This window comes from Emys orbicularis, chromosome 14 (genome assembly GCF_028017835.1).
Source record: "Emys orbicularis isolate rEmyOrb1 chromosome 14, rEmyOrb1.hap1, whole genome shotgun sequence".
NCBI lineage: Eukaryota > Metazoa > Chordata > Testudines > Emydidae > Emys > Emys orbicularis.
This window is the reverse complement of record NC_088696.1, coordinates 20527909-20546396: the sequence shown is the minus strand read 5'-3', so window position 1 is coordinate 20546396 and position 18488 is coordinate 20527909. Positions and strand designations below refer to the sequence as shown.

General features: G+C 44.0%; 1 protein-coding gene across 1 annotated transcript in view; it reads left to right on the top strand.

The window, feature by feature from the left end:
* Positions 1 to 6874: 6874 nt before the first annotated feature.
* WDR88 (WD repeat domain 88) overlaps positions 6875 to 18488 on the top strand; it is a 34317-nt gene continuing 22703 nt past the window's right edge. Inside the window, exons 1-3 of the mRNA XM_065416784.1 lie at positions 6875 to 6982; positions 10794 to 10904; positions 15718 to 15806. Coding sequence (XP_065272856.1) covers positions 6875 to 6982; positions 10794 to 10904; positions 15718 to 15806 — 308 coding nt within the window. The remainder of the gene's footprint in view (positions 6983 to 10793; positions 10905 to 15717; positions 15807 to 18488) is intronic.

Genomic DNA, 18488 nt, shown 5'->3' with positions numbered 1-18488 from the left:
ACGTTACACTTCCGCTGTGGCAGTGCTTTATGCTTTAACGTCGCTGCCCCCTTTAGCTCCCCCCTCCCCCCGCATCAGCGGCCCTGCCATAGGGTCCAGCAATGCTGTTGGATGCTCCTGGCAGGGCTGCCGACAGTGGGGGAGCAAAAGGGGCCCTGGGTTCCTGCAATTTACAAGGGCCTGGTGCTCCTGGCCACTGCAGCAGCAGCTGTCAGGAAGGGCTGGCTGGTGGAATCTAGCCCCCAGCACCGCACCTTCTGCCAGAGACCGCATCCCTTCTGGGGCCCACAAGCCCACCCCACACACCTTGGCAAGGATGCCGGTGTAGTGCCCACTGGTAATCTCTGGCATTTACTTTCACCCTGGATAATTACACATACATAACAAATGATAATGGCAATTTGGTATTCAATACCTTTAAGATGAGTGGTCCGCAGTTGTGGCCATCACTTTGTCTGGGATGCTGAACAATTTTACTCTTCCAATCAGATGAGGATTTGCTAGTTAATCGTTTGATGAAGTTTCTGAAATTTTTAGAGAGTACATTAGCGGACTGCATAAATGAGCTTTTCTTTCTCCCCCCCCACCTCCCCCCACCCCCTTCCGGTTTCTGGACATAGATACAAATCCATTCTATCTCTTTTTAATTAATGATTGAAATGACTTATTGCTCACATATATACACACTTGCTTTCATATTATTGTCTCACTCTTACACAATGTATCACCTGATTTGCTGTGCCCCATTTTGATAATAACAGGTTCTCAATCATGCAACATGCTACTGTTTCGTGTCCACATTCTGTGAAGTCGTTTCCCAGAGTCAAATCACACAAGTTCACTCAAAGTCCGTTACTAGACATATTCAGTACAAGTACATGCTGTTTCAATTTTTATTTGTAGCTGACTAGTCTCACTATTGTTACATTCCCTTTAAAAAAAATGTCAATGGAACATTCATGTCCACTGTAAAAGTAAGTATCTAATAAATCACCTCCAATTCCTCAGGCATGTTCTTTCATATCTCATCTCATCACACAAGGGGTCAATTATTAACAATTCCTTTTTTTTTCATCAAGGCTATCTGTAAGTGTAAATATATTCACAAATTATATTGGTAATGTGATTATTTCAAAAATTTTATACTGATTTATCAAAAATCATTATGCAATTAACATATTCTCGTTTGTAATGTCTCAGGCCTTGGCTACACTTGGGAATTCATAGCACTGCTGCGGCAGCGCTGCCAAGCGCGAGTGTAGTCGCGCCGCCAGCGCTGCGAGAGCTCTCTCGCAGCACTATATGTACTCCACCTCTCCGAGGGGAGTAGCTTGCAGCGCTGCGAGTGAGCGTGCAGCGCTGCAGGCGCTGATTACACTGGCGCTTTACAGCGCTGCACTCGCTGCGCTCCGGGGGGGGGTGTTTTCACACCCCTGAGCGCAGCAAGTTGCAGCGCTGTACAGCGCCAGTGTAGTCAAGGCCTCAGTAACACACAAGAGAAAAGCATATTGTGAAATCATTGATCAATTCATTACAGAATGTATTCTTCCAAGTTCCATTAACAACGTAACTTGACAGTAGCATTTTATTTTTAACATTCACATTCCACTTTCCTTTGCATGCCCTGAACTCACTGAAAACCCGCAACACGGGGAATTATATCACTGCTACTATAGTTGTGTTACAAATCGCTTATTTAATACCACATGTATTGCCCATAATACAGAAGTACAATACAAAACATCTTACCGCAAGAACCCAATGACCTGGTGTGTGGTAAGGAAGCAATAATATATCATTTTGAAGTAATTCACTCTATTTATTTAAAAAAAAATAGAAATGCAATTATAGTTTCCAGTGAAGCAAACCATGAAATATACACTATACTGTATTTCCCAATTTCATTACATGTATTACTATTAGAGTACTCCTCCACATCAAACATAGCATTGTATTTGCTGTTTCACACTGTGTTTAACTCACTGAATGAAATTGTGCTTTGCTCATGCTATGTATGAAAGTGTGTTAGCATTTACCTTCACTTTCATTTGTGGAGCTCTGCCTGAGAGAATGACAGTGGAAACTACTGATGAGATGGGGCCCCCTCCAATGGCTCCTCCGGAGTGCGGCCGTGCTGCCCGTCGTCCTCCTTGCCTGCAGGAGCCCAGCGCCGGCCTGGCAGGCGCCGCTTTTGAAAAATGTGCTGAGGGGAAGCGTCTGCTTCCCTTGAACACCCCTAGCTATGCTCCTGCATTGAGCATGAAATGAGCTTTAACAATATGTTGTGACTACTTACATTAAAAAAATCCATTCTACCTTGGTTTAGGAGAGAGACCACTGATTGACCAATAAGAATTTGGTGTTGCAGATCCCCATAGTGCAATTATTTTTTCTTCTCCATTGTCAGTGCAGCTTTTATTTTGGTGAGTTTTGCACACAGATGCAGAAATGTGTACTTGCGCATCCAAAAGTTCTGCAGCCACTGGTCATGAGCCCAAGCCTTCATTGTCGTAGAAGATTTTTGCCCTTGGGAAGGATGTAAGATGACACCATATAATACACTTACTGAATATTTGTGAATCAGCTTCTACACACAAGCAATGACATGTGAACATGGGACTGTAAGGGCTGGATTCACAGGCAAGATAAATGCAGCAAAAGGCAATCCTAAAATTTGTGAACTGTTATGAGACTTCACAGAGACAAATAGTTATGAGAGACTCTTTTAAATACTCAAAATGTGTGACGCAGAGTTTGATGGAATGTAGGGAAATTCTTTCACTGCATCAAGTCTCCTGTAGCTGTAAACTAGCACCGAGGCAGCAGGTTTTTATATTTTTTGGTGGCATCCAGAAAAGGTCCAAGGGAGTTTTGCTGTGGGAGGGGACTTGGGGTCTGTACCGGGTTTACAATGGTGCCAATGGCGCCGTGGCACCAGGCACACCCTGGGAAGGGGCCCATTACAGACCCCTGTAACCCATCCACATAGCTGGGTCTGGCCCGTCGCCTGGGGCAGTCCAGCACACAGGCCTTGCTGTCTTTTCACTGCAGACTTTGATCTTGGTGACAAATCTGTAGAGAATTATGAAACTGGTCTAGGGGAGATAATGTCTCACTATAAAACACTGGAAAGCTGTAAAAAAGTTGAAGGCTACTATACACTGGCATTGATCTATGTGCAGAACTCTTATGGACATCACTGGTTTTGTGCAAAAATTTAAGATAGAATGTTAAAGACTTTTTTTTTTTAAGAGAGAAATACTTTAGTGCACTCTTTTATACATAAAGTGTACTCATTTCCATGAGACCCAGAAGTGTGACAGATACTGTGGATCAGATACAGGGCTGTATCTAAACTGTGCTTAGTGCAGTTTGTGAAGGAAACCGGGGTAAAGGTGCTTTTAGGTGCCAGTTATGTGTCCTGCGTCTCACTGCTGACTAGCTGCAGACCCAGTGCTCAGAATTAAGCAGTGTTCTCAGGGCTACTGTACTCTATACTAGTTTTCAATTGCCTGCTAAATCCTTCAGCCATGCCACCTTTTCACTTAGCTATATCCTGAATAGTGGTGACTGGGAATGGGGGCGGGGAGTGTAGCAGATGCCAATTTGAGGTGAATATTCTCTTGGCCAGATTCTGCTGGGTTTATGGTGCTTTGTGCTATGGACTGGAGCAAAGTGGCTGGTGAATAACCAAGAATCTGGTTAATAATTATTCTCTAAATTCAGCTTTCTTCTTTCTCTCTCTGTGAATTATCACTAATTCAAAATAGTAGTGTGCAAGTTGACTGGATAATGGTAATAGCATAATCTCTTGTTATAACATTGTAAACCCTACTACCTGATTTTTATATTAAACACTTACTATACATGATACAATAAATCTGACAGAAACAAAACCTAGGAAAAGTTTATTCTTTCTGTGTCTTATTTAAAGTTTTCCAGTAATCTCCTCTTGCTTCAGAATGCCTCATGCGTTACCCATACTGTTTGCAATAGGATTCAACCTGTGGCTTGGCTGCTGAGTCTTTACTGCTTCCTGAAGAGCTGGGAGCTCAATATTCATCTCAAATAGATACTATATGCAGAAGCACAACTCAGTATATAGGGTGTGTGTGTGTGGGGAGAATTATTGACCTTTGTGCATATGTAATGGTGTTTGGTGTTTGTAAGGCAAGGTATAATAATCACACTTCCAAATTGCAATGAACTGTGGAAAAGTTCCTGTTTGGTGTGAGAGATGTTACTTATACCTGTGTTGTAGAGATGTCTTCTGGTTTTTAAAAAAAACCATGAATAAAGCTACTTTAAGGGAAATTACTGCTTTCTCCAACACCGAAAAGCTATGAGATCTTTGCTCACCAATTCTCATAAAACTTGTATTTGTCATGCCTTTTTGGTGACTTTAGGATTACGATCTATTATGAATAAAGTACATTTCATTGATTGATTTTAAAATGAAATTAGTAACTGGAAAAAATGGCCAGTATTTTTTTTTTTAATCCTGTGACAATTATAAACTACTGTATTCTGTCATTTACTTTCTAGAATCGAAAGTATATCTAAGTATAATCTAAAGTTCTCCTGCAAAATGCCGGCTGTGCAAACCCTTCTGTGGCTGGATCATTCTTGTGTTTTTATTTTAAGTACAAAATAAATATGTATAACAAATTTAAAAGTATGTAATTAGTAATTTGATATGTCGGGTGGTGCCTTTTTTTATGTGTTCGCTCCCCTGATGTTAGAACCTGGCTACGCCACTGCTGTAGGGGGCTCATTACCCAGCAGCTGGGGGCCACCATGCGGGCTCGGCAGGGCTGCTGGCCACGGGGCCAATGGGTGTGGGTGGGCTGGGTGGGATCTCGGGAGTCATGTCCCAGGGATCTGCCCCGCTCCCCAGCACTGCTCCAGCTCTGAGCTGTCTCCACTGCCTGGGACCTGTAGGGCCCCACCTGCCTCCCCGGGGGAAGAGCCACCTGGGACTGGTGCAGAGGCTGGGCCAGTCTCAGCCAGTCACAGGGGAGTGGGGGGGAGGGGAGGCTCAGCTGGGTCCTGCCAGGCATGTGGGTCCTGAGGGAGCCTGGTAGGCTCTGCTCCTGCTCCAGCCTGGCTGATCTCACCACTCCCAAGGGGCCGGAGTTATCCTGCCCCAGGACCAGCTCTGGCTGTGCTGCCGGCTCAGCCTGGCAGACACAGTCACCTCCCATCAGGGCCGGCTACTGTGGCCGGGGATTAGGGTGTGGGAGAGTAGGTCTCTAGTGGGTTTCGGAGGGTGCTGGGCAGTGGGGGGTGGGGAGATCTGTGTGTGTCGAGGCGCTGGGAAGTGGGGGGGTCAGTGCGGGGCACTGTGCAGTTGTGGCGTTGGGGGCACTGGGCAGTGAGGGGATCTAGGGGGGGCTCTGGGCGGGGAGGTGTGGGGCACTGTGCAGTTGTGGTGGGGGGGCATTGGGCAGTGAGGGGATCTGTGGGGGGTCTCTGGGGGGGGAGGTGCAGCACACTGTGCAGTTGTGGGAGGGTTATGGGGGGTATTCAGCTAGGGGGGCACTGGGCAGTGAGAGGATCTGTGGGGGGGTTCTGAGTGGGTGGGGGAGTGGTCTGTGGGAGGGGGGTTTGTGGGGGTGGTGTGGCACTGGGCATAGGGAGTCAGAGGGGTGCTGGGCAGGGGAGTAGCATGGTGCAGCATGGGCCCGCCCCCAAGGGGAAGAAGCGCCGTGGCAGGGCCGGGCTGGCTAGTGTGCATCTGGCAGCTCCCGGTTTGTAAACAGTGCCCTTGTACTGGGCTGGGTGGAGCGGGGCTGTTCCTGCCGTGCCATGACCCATCTCCCATTGCCCCCGGCAAGCCCGTCACTCTGAGGGCTCTTCCCCCCTGCCCCAAGTCCCCATTTCCCCCATGAGGGCCCACAAATATGTTTAGCACCGGGCCCATAAAAGGTTAATCCGGCTCTTTTTGGGGTGCAGGCTCTGGGATGGAATTGGGGTACAGGAGGGTTGCAGGCTATGGGGAGTTTGAGTGAGGGGTGCAGGCTCTGACCTGGGGCAGGGGATTGGGGTACAGGAGGGGGTGCGGACATGTGGGCTCTGGGAGGAAGTTAGCAACTCAGCCCGTTATATAAGAGAAAGGAGCTGCAGTGATTTCATATAGACATAGAAACTGATAGAAGACACTTGTACATATTCAAAATGTGAGAGGCAGAGTTTGAGGGAGGGGGTGTCTGTACACTATTTCACCGCATTCAGTCTCCTGGCTGGAGCAGTAACGTAGCCCCGCAGTACTTGTATAAGACAGAGAGGAGCTGTGGTGTCTAAGCTTTGACAGCCCAGGAATTGGGCTGCCTGTGCCTTTAAGACCCCAGCCCCAGGAACCTGCCCTCTGCTCCGGGGCTGACATGCAGTCCTGTGAGCAGAACGAAAACAGCCTCTGCACCCCCCACGCCCCTAGATTAGCGAGCACAGCACGTGGCTCATCCCACGGGGTCACTGTTCCCCCCTCTCCCCCTCCCTAAACGGGGGGTTTTGTCCCCCCACGGGGTCTGGCAGCGTCTCCCCCCTGGGCTTAACCCCGGCTACCACCCCCACCCCCGATTTTTCCCCTTCAGCCCCTCTCCTGCCGCAGCTTGATACCCCCTGGCCAGTAAATTTCTGCCCCCTGCTCAGACCCTGACAGCCCCCCCGCTGCGATTTGCCCCCTTTGGTCCTCTCCAAAGTGCAGGCAGCAAATCGTAAGTAGAAGTAAGGGCAGAGAGAGGGCAGTGGCAACAGCGAAGGTTACTGGGCATGCTCAGTTCGGGTGAGCATGCTCAGTGCACCCAAATAGGGAGCGGGGGCAGCGTGACTGCTAGGGGCTCCCGTGAGCGGCGGTTACCTCAGAGCCGGGGAGATGGCTGGGGCGAGCGGCGGGGGGGACCCGCTGGCGTTGGAGGAGCCTCCCCTGCCCAGGCCCTCCCAGCCGGAGAGCTGCTTGGGCGACCAGGACAGGCTCGCGCAGGTGGGGGCGGGGAGCGGACGGTTTCCTGCCCGGGGGAAGGCGGTGCCCTGGCTGAGAGACCGGGCGGGCGGGTGGGTGAGAGCCGGGGGGAGGGGTGTCTCAGTGTCGGGGGCCAGAGAAGTCTCAGTACCTGGGAGTGGGGGTAAGAGCAGGGTGGGTGAGAGACGGGATGTGTGTGTCTCAGTGCCTGGGGGGTGGGGTGGGTGAGAGACTGCGTGTGTGTGTGGCGGGGGGTCTCAGTGCCTGAGGCAGGGATATGGGAGAGGCAGGTCTCAGGGGGGCGGGCGGGAGAATTCTTTTGTGTGTGGGTGGAGGGGGTATCTCAGTGCCCCAGGAGTTGGGGGGAATCAGTAGGAGCACTACTGGGATGAGCTGCAGACTGCCCTGTTTCTGTAGGGCCAATGCATGCCAGAGGCTGCTAGTTGGGGACAGCTGGGACTAGATGTTTTCTTCCACCACCTTCCCCCATCCGTGGAAAGTATCGCCAGCCTAACCCGTCTTTGCTACCAGCAGGCTGACCTCTCCCCAGTGCCCATGTGCTCCTTTAATTTGCCTGCACCACAGTGATGTATTTGTGTATTACAAAACTTGGTTCATCCTCCCACCCAAAACACCAGTGCTCTTTGCAAAAAAAAAAAAACCCTCCGCCCTTTTCTAGATTGTGGTAATAGTTCAACTGCATATTTCATTATGATTTCTGTGACCGCGTACCCCATAAGGCTTTATGGGGGGTGCTTATAAATGTATGTATGATATAACTGGAATAGGGTTTTGCTACATATGCCATGTAACATATCTATGTAAAGGTTATGATCTACTGGTTATGTTCATCCTAGTTGTATGCAGGCACCATTTGTGTGTTCAAAGTTATGAACATTGGCTGTATAATTGCTTGATTTCTAAGTAGCCTTAGTTAGAACATTTGATCACTTCTTGGGAAAGGAATGTGCAAATTAGGTGCTCAATCAGGAAGCACTTAACAGACAAAAGAGTTTGGAAGACTCCAATCCACATAAGAAGTCTACCTGAGGACATTCAAGGTAGCATGTGGGTAATGGCTGCTACCTGCAAGTCCTGAGTCATGCATGGGCATGTGACTTGCCCATGTGATTCCGAATCTCCATTTTGTGACTGGATTCTACACAGGGTGAGGAGGGGGTCTCCACCCACAAGAGAAAGTCTATTTAAACCCCTGGGAGACCCCTCCATTGGGTCTTCAGCTGGCTAAAGAAGGAGCCTCTCCACCCCTCCCCCCCCCATACTTAAAGGAAACTGAAACAAAGGACAGTAACTACAGGGGGTGTGAGTAATTGCTGGACCCAGGCTAAAAGAAGATTAGCCTGTAAAAGGGAGCATTCTGGAACTGGTGAGGATCTTATCTGTATTTAGTTTAATTAGATATAGATTTGCGCATTTTATTTTATTTTGCTTGGTGATTTACTTTGTTCTGTCTGTTACTACTTGGAACCACTTAAATCCTACTTTCTGTATTTAATAAAATCACTTTTTACTTATTAATTAACTCAGAGTATGTGTTAATACCTGGGGGAGCAAACAACTGTGCATATCTCTCTATCAGTGTTATAGAGGGCGAACAATTTATGAGTTTACCCTGTATAAGCTTTATAGGTAAAACAGATTTATTTGGGTTTAGACCCCATTGGAAGTTGGGCATCTGAGTGCTAAAGACAAACACATTTCTGTGAGCTGTTTTCAGCTAAACCTGCAGCTTTAGGGCAAGTAATTCAGACCCTGGGTCTGTTGGAGCAGCAAGACAGGGTGCTGAAGTCCTGAGCTGGCAGGGAAAACAGGAATAGAAGTAGTCTTGGCACATCGGTTGGCAGCTCTCAGGGGGGTTTCTGTGATCCAATCCGTCACAGTTTCATTATAATTAATATGCTATGCTGAAAGTGTTGTTAGTAACATACATACAATTGTCTGTGAAGACTGGAGGGGAACTTGTGTCAACCTATCCAGGAAAAGAAAGAAAAGCAAGAACAAGGCAGGTGTAATGTACTAAATTCTTAAAATACACAATTTATATTTTAAAATTGTTAATGTATTCATTGCTCCTGAAAGCAGACGACTGGAAGTATCCTTTGTTACTTTACATGTATAATGAACCACAATATAATATTCATGACAAATCAGACAAACTCATTTAGCCTTTCTGATTATGTCAGTTCTGAAGAACAGATACTGAACAGCAGTCAATACACTACCATATGTCTATGAAAAAGATGCAGAAAAAATGAACACCTGCTCAAGGAGGTTTGCAGTGACACAGGATGAAGGCATAGTCTGAGTGATTATTTAAGACCAATTTAATCAAACAAAGGGTTCTTTTAATCCCAAGAGATCAGCCCACACAGCCAGGTCAACATATAATTCAGATTTTACCCAATAATCACACTGTTGCTAATCCTTTAGTATCTAATATCTAAAGGTTTATTTATAAGAGAGAAGAAAGAGGGCAGAGTTAAAATGGTTAAGGAAAACAAATATATACACTCATTTCAAAGCAGCGATGTTACAGACTGCTGGCTTGTAAAGACTCTGGTAACTTCCAAAAGATTGGAAGGTCCTTAGTTCATTGGTTGGAATGCGCCTTTTAGTGTAAGTCCATAGTCCAAAGATCAGAGCAGGAAAGAGCCAAAATGGAGATGCTTCCAGGGGTTTTTATACCTTCTCCCATGTGGAGGGAACTTTTCTCAGTCTTAGTTTGTGGAAAATTACAGGCACAAGATGGAGTCCAGGATCACATACAGAGGCAGATTAAGGTTTCCTGGGGTCCTGGGCCAGAGCAAGTGGGGGGACCCCTCCCTACTCCTTCCACCTGTGGTCCTGTCCTTGTTCCTCCCCCCTCCACATGTGACCCTGCCCATGGCCCCACCCCTATTCCACTGAGGGTCCCCCCCATTCTGCTCTTCTACCACTGTGGCCCCAAAACCAGATAAGCTCTCTGAGAGCTCCAGTCCTAGGGCTGCAGCGGGAGTCCCAGTGCTGGGACTTTCCCCTGCTCCCGGCTGCTGATGGGGTCGGTGGGCACTGGGGGCTTCCCCCACTGCCACTCCCGATGCTGCTTCCCGGGAGCGGGGTCAGGGCAGTGGGGCTTTTCCCACCCCTCTGGGGCTCCGGGGCCCTTGGGCATGGACCCCATAGCCCCAGTGGCTAATCCACCACTGGTCACATGCCCTTGCATGCTTCGATGACTAATAGGAATGGCTATTACCCATGTTCTGGCTAAAGTGTCCACAGAAAGACTCATGGGATGGGGACAAGCTTCTTCTGTGGCTCATTAAGAGTTAACTATTCCTTAATAGGCCATCAACGCATTTGAAATACAGTCAATAGTCATACTTTTAGATGCAAAGATGATACATGCAGACAAACAGGATAATCATTTGATAGATTATAACTTTTCCATTGATACCTTACATGACATACTTTGTATAAGATTTGTTGCAATTGTCTAACAGTGGCAATATTAATTATATAAATGGTCATATTTCAATCATACAGCGTACACAACATACTTCAAGAATCAAAATAGATTTTTTTAAACGTAAAGAAGAGCAAGATCATTGTCATGTACAAACAGGTGCTTAAAAAAAAGTCTTGCTGTGATCTGCCAAATCACCTGCAATCTAATAACAGAGAAAGATGAGTGTGAATGCTCTCAAACAGCAGGAACTAAAATATTCTAATTGGGTTATTACTTTTAGACTATCTCTTGAGGACTAACTTGTCAACAAGAAGGATTTATTATATAAGATAAAATGTACTGTATCTTTGTTCTGTTCATTTACAGATCCACTTTAAAATTTTGAGAGGGCACTGTGATACTGTGAGCTCCTGCCATTTCTGCTTTGAAGATACAAAAATTCTTTCTTGCTCTTATGACAGAACAATGAAACTCTGGGTATGTCATGAATCTAAAACAATTCAACAGTCACGCCATAATAATGTCTAAATCAAGCAAGAAATGTCATATAAGTATGGAGGTTGAGTGAGTCATAAATTGACCTTCTAAACAGCATTTTATTCAGTTTGTAAAATAACTAAACTATTTCACAGGTACAATTACAGTGGTAACGCTCCTATTCCATACTTTTAACACATTCTTTGACATTCAGCAGTGCTCCATGTAGGCACCTGGAGATGAATGTTCTTATACACTAGTGAGGGAGAGCTCTACTACAATATTATATAATATGTCAAGTCTTTCTGGGAAAAAAAACATTTCGTTTTGACTTGGGAATGTCATCTTGTGCTGCTTTTATAGTGTTAATGAGGTTTTTTCCCCTAATTGTCATGTTTTTTCCTCATTAATTACCTGAACCTAGTCTCTGACTCAGCAAAGAACTTAAGTATGTATGTAGACCCTATTGACTTCAGTAGGACTTAGACATGCATTTAAAGTGCTCTGCTGAATAGCTGTGGACTTAAGCACATGCTCAAGAATTTTGCTGGATCAGCGCTCTAGCTCTTTGAATAAAATACTTCACAACAATGGCTTGTTACACAATTTTTGATTTCTTTTGATCTGGAGGTTCATTTTGCTCACCATCACATTGTTTGATGTGTACAGTCTTTCTTAGAGAATAGTGGGAATCAAGGGTTATGCACTATAGGCACTAGATTTAGCTATCAGCAAGGGCATAATGTTTTTTACACTTTTCATGTGCTGCCTTTTGTTTGCAATGAAGTCAAATCTGTCTGTTCTTTACTTTCTATCTGCTCTGATGCCCTTGGCCAGTTTTATGAAGTTACCTAGGGTTTCCACAAAATTCCAACTAGGCTGGTTACAGCAACCAGGGTTACCTGAACTGAGGCACACAAGAACCCTGGCTGATGTGATGTGAAGTTTATTTATTTCAGTCTGTTCTAAAAGATGGCCCAGATCCTTATTCTTAGATAAGTACTATACCTGACGTTCATATGAGCAGCTGACAATTCATTATGCCTGGCATATATGAACTGGTTTGTAACTTGATTCAAACACTTCCTGCTGAGGCTGGTATTAAGGGATGGTAATGCCTTAATGTTGTGAATACAGGTGTAGAGGCTATGATGCTATAAAGAGAACTTTAGTGCTGCACTTTTATCCAGATATCATGCTTAGCTTCCATTATGACATGTTAAGAAATTTTCTAGTGAAAGTTTGGGAATAGATGAAGAACAAAGCTTTACTTGGGGTCAGCTCAGGCATCCACAGTGTTCAACACTTCCAGGGTATCCAAGAGACAGGACTCATTCCATCCTTAGCTCCTCCCATGAAACAGCTGAGGAGCCGCTCCCTTTTTGATAGGTTTCAAAGCAAATAATCATGATTACAATGGTGATGTTTAAGGAAATATTTGTAGGAGGCAAGACAGTAAATAAATGTGTCCAGCCAAGTGGATCATTAAGATGTTCACAATTTAATGTTGATAATTCCATCAAATTGTCAGAACTACATACTCCTCATCCCATCACAGAATTGGAATTTGTAAAGTATAGATTCTTCTATTTTTAGTGAAAACCTATGATATCAAACTTGCATGTCAAGAGATTTAAATCAAAACAAAAAAATAATAAGGTAATTGCGGAATCTTCCTTAAGTAAACTAGATGGAGGGGACACATGAAAGCCTCTTCATTGAAAAGAGAATATAATGTATTGAATATTTTTTTTCTTCAAGTATGGAAGATTAGTACTGTCTGATGTGACTTGCTTATCTTGGGCATAGTTGTGTAAGAAAATTTTTATCCAGCGCTCCCTGAGATGTTATTTTTTGTCAGGAGCTATCTAAGAGAATCTACCTGAATGTTGAGGGCTTCCTTATAAGCAACACATAAGAGAGACAATGGTTCATTTATCCTGATAACTTCCACTTTGTCAGGACAACTCTGATTTCCTCTTCTGTAGGAGTAGCTGGGCCAGTTAGGATTCATAAAAGACCAGGTTTGATAACAAAGAGCTAGGGAAACTGTCAATTCCACTTTGAATTCTCTTTGTTTCTTTTGAAAGAGTAGGTATCAAATGTGTATCTAAGAAAGTATTTGGAATTCCTCTTGTGAATAGAAAATATTTCACTGGCAGTGCACACATCTTTTGGAAAACACAAATTAATAAGGCACAGTACACATGGTCTAGATCAGTGGTTCTCAATCAGAGACACGTGTACCCTGAAGGTATGCAGAGGTTCTTCCAGTGGGCACATCAATTCATGTAGATATTTGCCTAGTGTTACAACAGGCTGCATAAAAAGCACTAGTGAAGTCACTAGAAACTAAAATTTCATACAGACAATTACTTGTTTATATGGCTCTATATACTATACACTGAAATGTAAGTACAGTATTTATATTCCAATTCATTTATTTTATGAATATATAGTAAAAATGAAAAAGTAAGAAATTTCTCAGTAACAGTGTGCTGTGACACTTTTGTATTTTTATGTCTGATTTTGTAAGCAAGTAATTTTTAAGTGAGATGAAACTTGGGGTATGCAAGATAAATCAGACCTCTGAAAGGGGTACAGTAGTCTGGAAAGGTTTAGAGCCATTGGTCAAGATAAGACTAGAAAGACAGTTTTCTTGACTCAAAAAATTAAAACAAAATTGTAAGTTAGGGTTTTTTTGTTTGTTTCAGCCTTAGAAAGAGACACGATGGCTCTAATGTCTGCTATTGGAACACTGAAAAATAAGAAAGAAAAATCAGACTTAAAATAAATTTACTTTCATTCAAATTCTCTGTATCATTCACAGCTGTTAATTGAACAGAATAACTTCCAGTTGAAGGATCCTGTCAGGGGCAGCTGCTGCCAAGCCCCAGACTGTGTACATTTCACAAGATGGGAGTGAGGAGGAGGTTCAAATGTAGTAAAGCTTCACTGAACAGCACAGCAGCCTTTGAAGGGGCATGTGCAAGTAAGGCAACTTACAGTGCCACACACAGGTCCTGATCCTGAAAACTCTTATTCAGGTTCAATTAATCCCCTTGCAATTAGTGACACTACTTATATAAAATAAAAACTTGATCATATGAATAAAGGAATAAAAATACGTTGACCTAGAGTTACCACTGCATGTCAAACTTTCTTTACTGTACAGTATTTGAAATGTGTTTAGGTGGCGCTTCCCATTGTGTAAAGCTCAATTATTACTATTTGTATTACCCTAGCACCTGGGAGCTCTGGTTGTGGACCAGGACCCCATTGTGCTGGCTGTACAAACACAGAACCAAAAGATAGACCCTGCCCCAAAGAGTTTACAATCTGAATATAAGACACGACACGAGGGGGAAGGGTAAGGAGGGGAGTAAAAGGAAAGGAGACAGTTTTGGTCAGCATGATAGCCAGTAGTCACAGTACACTAGTAGTCTAACCTTTGTCATGTTTGAGGGTTTTGACAGAGGATAATGAGGTAAGCTTTACAGATATTTACAGGGAGCGCCTTCAAGTATGAAAGGCAGAATGCGAGAAAGCACGAAGGTATTTGTAAATGTATCAAGTGGGCAATGGAGGTTGATGTCATGGGTGACTGAAGGCAGGAGTTGACATCTCCCTTGTGAGAGATTAGGGTGACCAGATGTCCTGATTTTATAGGGACAGTCCCGATGTTTGGGGCTTTGTCCTATATAGGTGCCTATTACCCTCCCTCCCTCCCCCCCCCCGTCCCGATTTTTCACACTTGCTGTCTGGTCACCCTATAAGAGATATGTAGGGGATAGGACATGAAGGGCCTTGAAAGTGAAACAAGTAACTATGTTTGATGCAATAAAGCTAGGAAGATGATTGCAGCAGAATTCTGAATGGATACGAGCAGGGCCAGATTGCATTTGTCAAGGACAGAGAAAAAATGTTACAATAAGAGAGACATGAGATGGTCTGAGAGCCTGGATAAATGCATTAGCTGTGTGGATGGATAGGAAAAGCCGTATTTCAGAGAAGTTATGCAAAAAGAATATGTGTAGCTTGGATGTGAGGACCTGGTGAAATTGGAGGCGAGGAGCTCCAGACAGACTGTAACTGTGTGTTTAATGAGGTTAGAGATTAAATGGAGATGGGGTGGTAGTTGGAGAAGCAAGTGGGATCAAAGGTGGTTTCTTTAAGATAGGAGAGACTAAAGCATGCTTGCATAGTAAGGAGAAAGAGTTAGAGGAGAGTGAAAGGTTATGGAGAAGAGAAGCAAGGGGATTAGAGTGTGCACAAGGGAGAGCAGGGGATGGGATGGCATCACAGGGGCAATGGAGGGATTAGAGGAGGAGAGCAGATGAGAAATGTCTGTGAGGGAGAGAAGGAGGAGAAAATTGTATGAGGGGATGAGAAGGTGAGCCAAGCAGAGAGGGAAAGTCAAGTTGTGTTTTGTCAATTTCCTCTGGGAAGAAATTTGTGATTCATGGCTCTCATTGTGCTAGGCCCTGTACAAAAAGTGTTCCCTGACTCAGAGAGCTTACAGTCAAAATATAAGACAAGAGACGACAGGTGGATACAAACAGACAATGGAGTAAAAGGACATAATGAGACAATATTGGTCAGCATGTCAGGCGGTGGTCTCAGGACACCAATATTGATGATTGATTTGTGGAACAGGTGAAAGGTCATTTTTTTTCATGGATAAAGGTAATAATCATTCTAATTCTCAGATCAGGTGCTACAACTGAGACCAAGTTCACTGATTTCAGATCTTTTATATGTTGCATTTTATCTTTTCAAAATCATTAATCAAGCTCCTTTGGATTTATTTAAGGATGCTGAAAAAGGTGTTCCTGTTCAAGTCTTTGAAGAAAAACACACAGCTCCCATTTCTGAGTGCAGCTTGACTCCTGATAACAAAAGGTGACCTTTCATTTGTAGTTCATATGTAAGTATAAATAGAGAGGAGAAAGTGGTGCTATTTGACTGCTAGGTGTTACATTTTTACAGCAAATGAAAAAAAACAGAACGAAACTCAGAACAAATAAACTGAGTATTGCTCTGATGCTTCCATATAGATAGATTTGTTAGAGAGGAAATTGAATTAATTTTTTCTAAATACACAGAAATAGTTGCGTTGAAGTACAGAAGTTAAACAAGTACAGATAGAAAAACTGTTATGGCAGTTAGCTTATCTTCAACCATTTAATATTACTTTTATAATGCAGTAATATGAATGATTGTTTTGGTGTAAACAGATGTGTTTGAAATTAGACACTAAATTATTGGAACAGTATTCTGTTATATTTAGAGCAATAGCATTTACAGAAATGACTATGATGATTACACTACATACTTAAAGTTCCAGTCCACTCATTCTAAGCTCAGTATTGGTTTCCTCTCTCAAATCCACAAAAAAGGCATTACCTCAAAACTGGTATGTTATTTCTGAGGCCAAAGTAGAATTTTTCTTCCAAATTTGATGTGAATTGGACAAAAGGTTCCTAAATTATGAGACCCTACAGAAGTTCACTAGCAGCCAAACTGTGTTTGCCACATTGTAGCAAACTCCTCTGACAGAATGAAGGAGAGAAACTTAGGCCAGGTCTATGCTATAGACCAGGGGTCGGCAACGTTTGGCACACGGTAAGCACCCTGGCGGGCCGGGCCAGTTTATTTACCTGCTGACACGGCAGGTTCGGCCCATCGCGGCCCCCACTGGCCGCGGTTCGCCGTCCCGGGCCAATGGGGGCGGCGAGAAGCGGTGCGGGCGAGGGATGTGCTGGCTGCGGCTTCCTGCCGCCCCCATTGGCCCGGGACGGCGAACCGCGGCCAGTGGGGGCCGCGATCGGCCAAACCTGCCGCTTCAGCAGGTAAATAAACTGGCCCAGCCCGCCAGGGTGCTTACCACTAAAGGGTTTGAGAAATCCATACCCTTGAGCGATGTAGTTATGCCGACCTAACCCCCAGTGTAGATAGTGCCATGTCAATGGGAGAGTTTCTCCCATCGACATTGCTACCGCCTCTTGGGTACAGCTTCTCCATACAGTCTTCACTTAAGCGCTACAGTGGTGCCAATGCAGCATTTTAAGTGTAGACTTGCCCATAATTTAGTTTACTGATCTAGCTAAGACCTTGTGTCAGATTGCTGGTTCAAGCATGATTTCAAAAGATATTAACTTGACTGGGAATGTTGCTAGAGATCATCGATTCTAGCAATCTTACAGCATGTCAGATAACTGCCAGAGACGTATGCTTTCATTTAAAAAAAAAAAAAAAAAAAAAAAGTCTCTTTCTTGCAGACACAGGCCTCATAGTGTAATTTCTTTCTTAATATATAAGCATGGTTTTATACACATTATCTTCAGCAGTATTCACCATTAGATTGTTTTTATTGTGAGACATTCCCCATGCTCTTTACTCTCCCAGAATAAGAATCATGAGATGATGGTGTCTTTAGAGAATGGAACATTATTTACTTTGTAATTCTACTTTTCTGAAGAAGGATTCTTCACCCATCCACACGGGGCAGAGAAGGTTATTGTATTTACTATGTAGTGCAAGATTTTGTGGAGCTCTTGCCTCCCAGTCTTGAAAGTAACTATCTGAAATGTTTTGGGGCCTGTGAAGTGGGAGCAGGTTCAATTGAGGGGAATCCCAGAGCCAGCCTACAGTCATAAATGTTAAGACCTTGGAGAATTTCCTGAATGACTTATGCTGGTGGCACAAGACCCAAGAGTGAGGTCCCTGCAAAGTGTTATCTTCAAACAAGTAATTTTTGTTTGCAGTAATATTAACAAAGTGCAGCTTTCCTCACTATTCCCACTGCTAAACCCTTTGTCTTAGTAATTTCTTGTCTTAAATGCCTTAAACTTCTCTTCTCAGGACTTCCTCTCCTCTCCCTATTCCAGTCTACCCAAAGTGGATGAACTCATCTTGTCTCCTGCTGTCCCAGTTGTATCATCCCCTCCTTGAGTCTCTTCATTGACTTCCTATCTTTTATTATAGTGAATTCAAACTTCTTTTCCTTACCTTAAAGGTCCAACATAAACTAGCCCCTGCTGTTATGTCTTCTCATTCCCCTTGTTCTCTATCTTCTTTATCCTCTGCATCTCTTTCTTTTCCTTCCTCTTTTTTGCACCTTCATTCACGCTAGCCCTACACTTGGAACAGTCTCATGTCTACAAAGCTCTGTCTCTATTTTCAGATCCTTAAAACTCACTTCTTCCAGGAATTCTTCTGATCTTATTCTCACCAAAAACTTGTCCAACACTCTTTAAAACTTTCTATTTTAGAACCCGATGCAATGCACATTAAGGAATGGGAATGTTTCATTTGGCTTCAGTGAGTGTTAGAGCAAGCTCTTCAGGACACAGAACTTGTCTAGATTAGACTGTAAACTCTATGTATTTAGAGATATGTAAATGAATAATAATTTGAGAACTAGCCTAGGATCATGGGTTTCTTCTGACATTGGAATTTATATATTCAAAAAAGTTCTGTCTTGTCTGTATTGTTTATCAGCATTCTATATCTCTGCAGTCAGCTGTTATAATTTTGTCAGGAGATGCATCTTATCTAATGGCCTGCTATGGACATTAATCA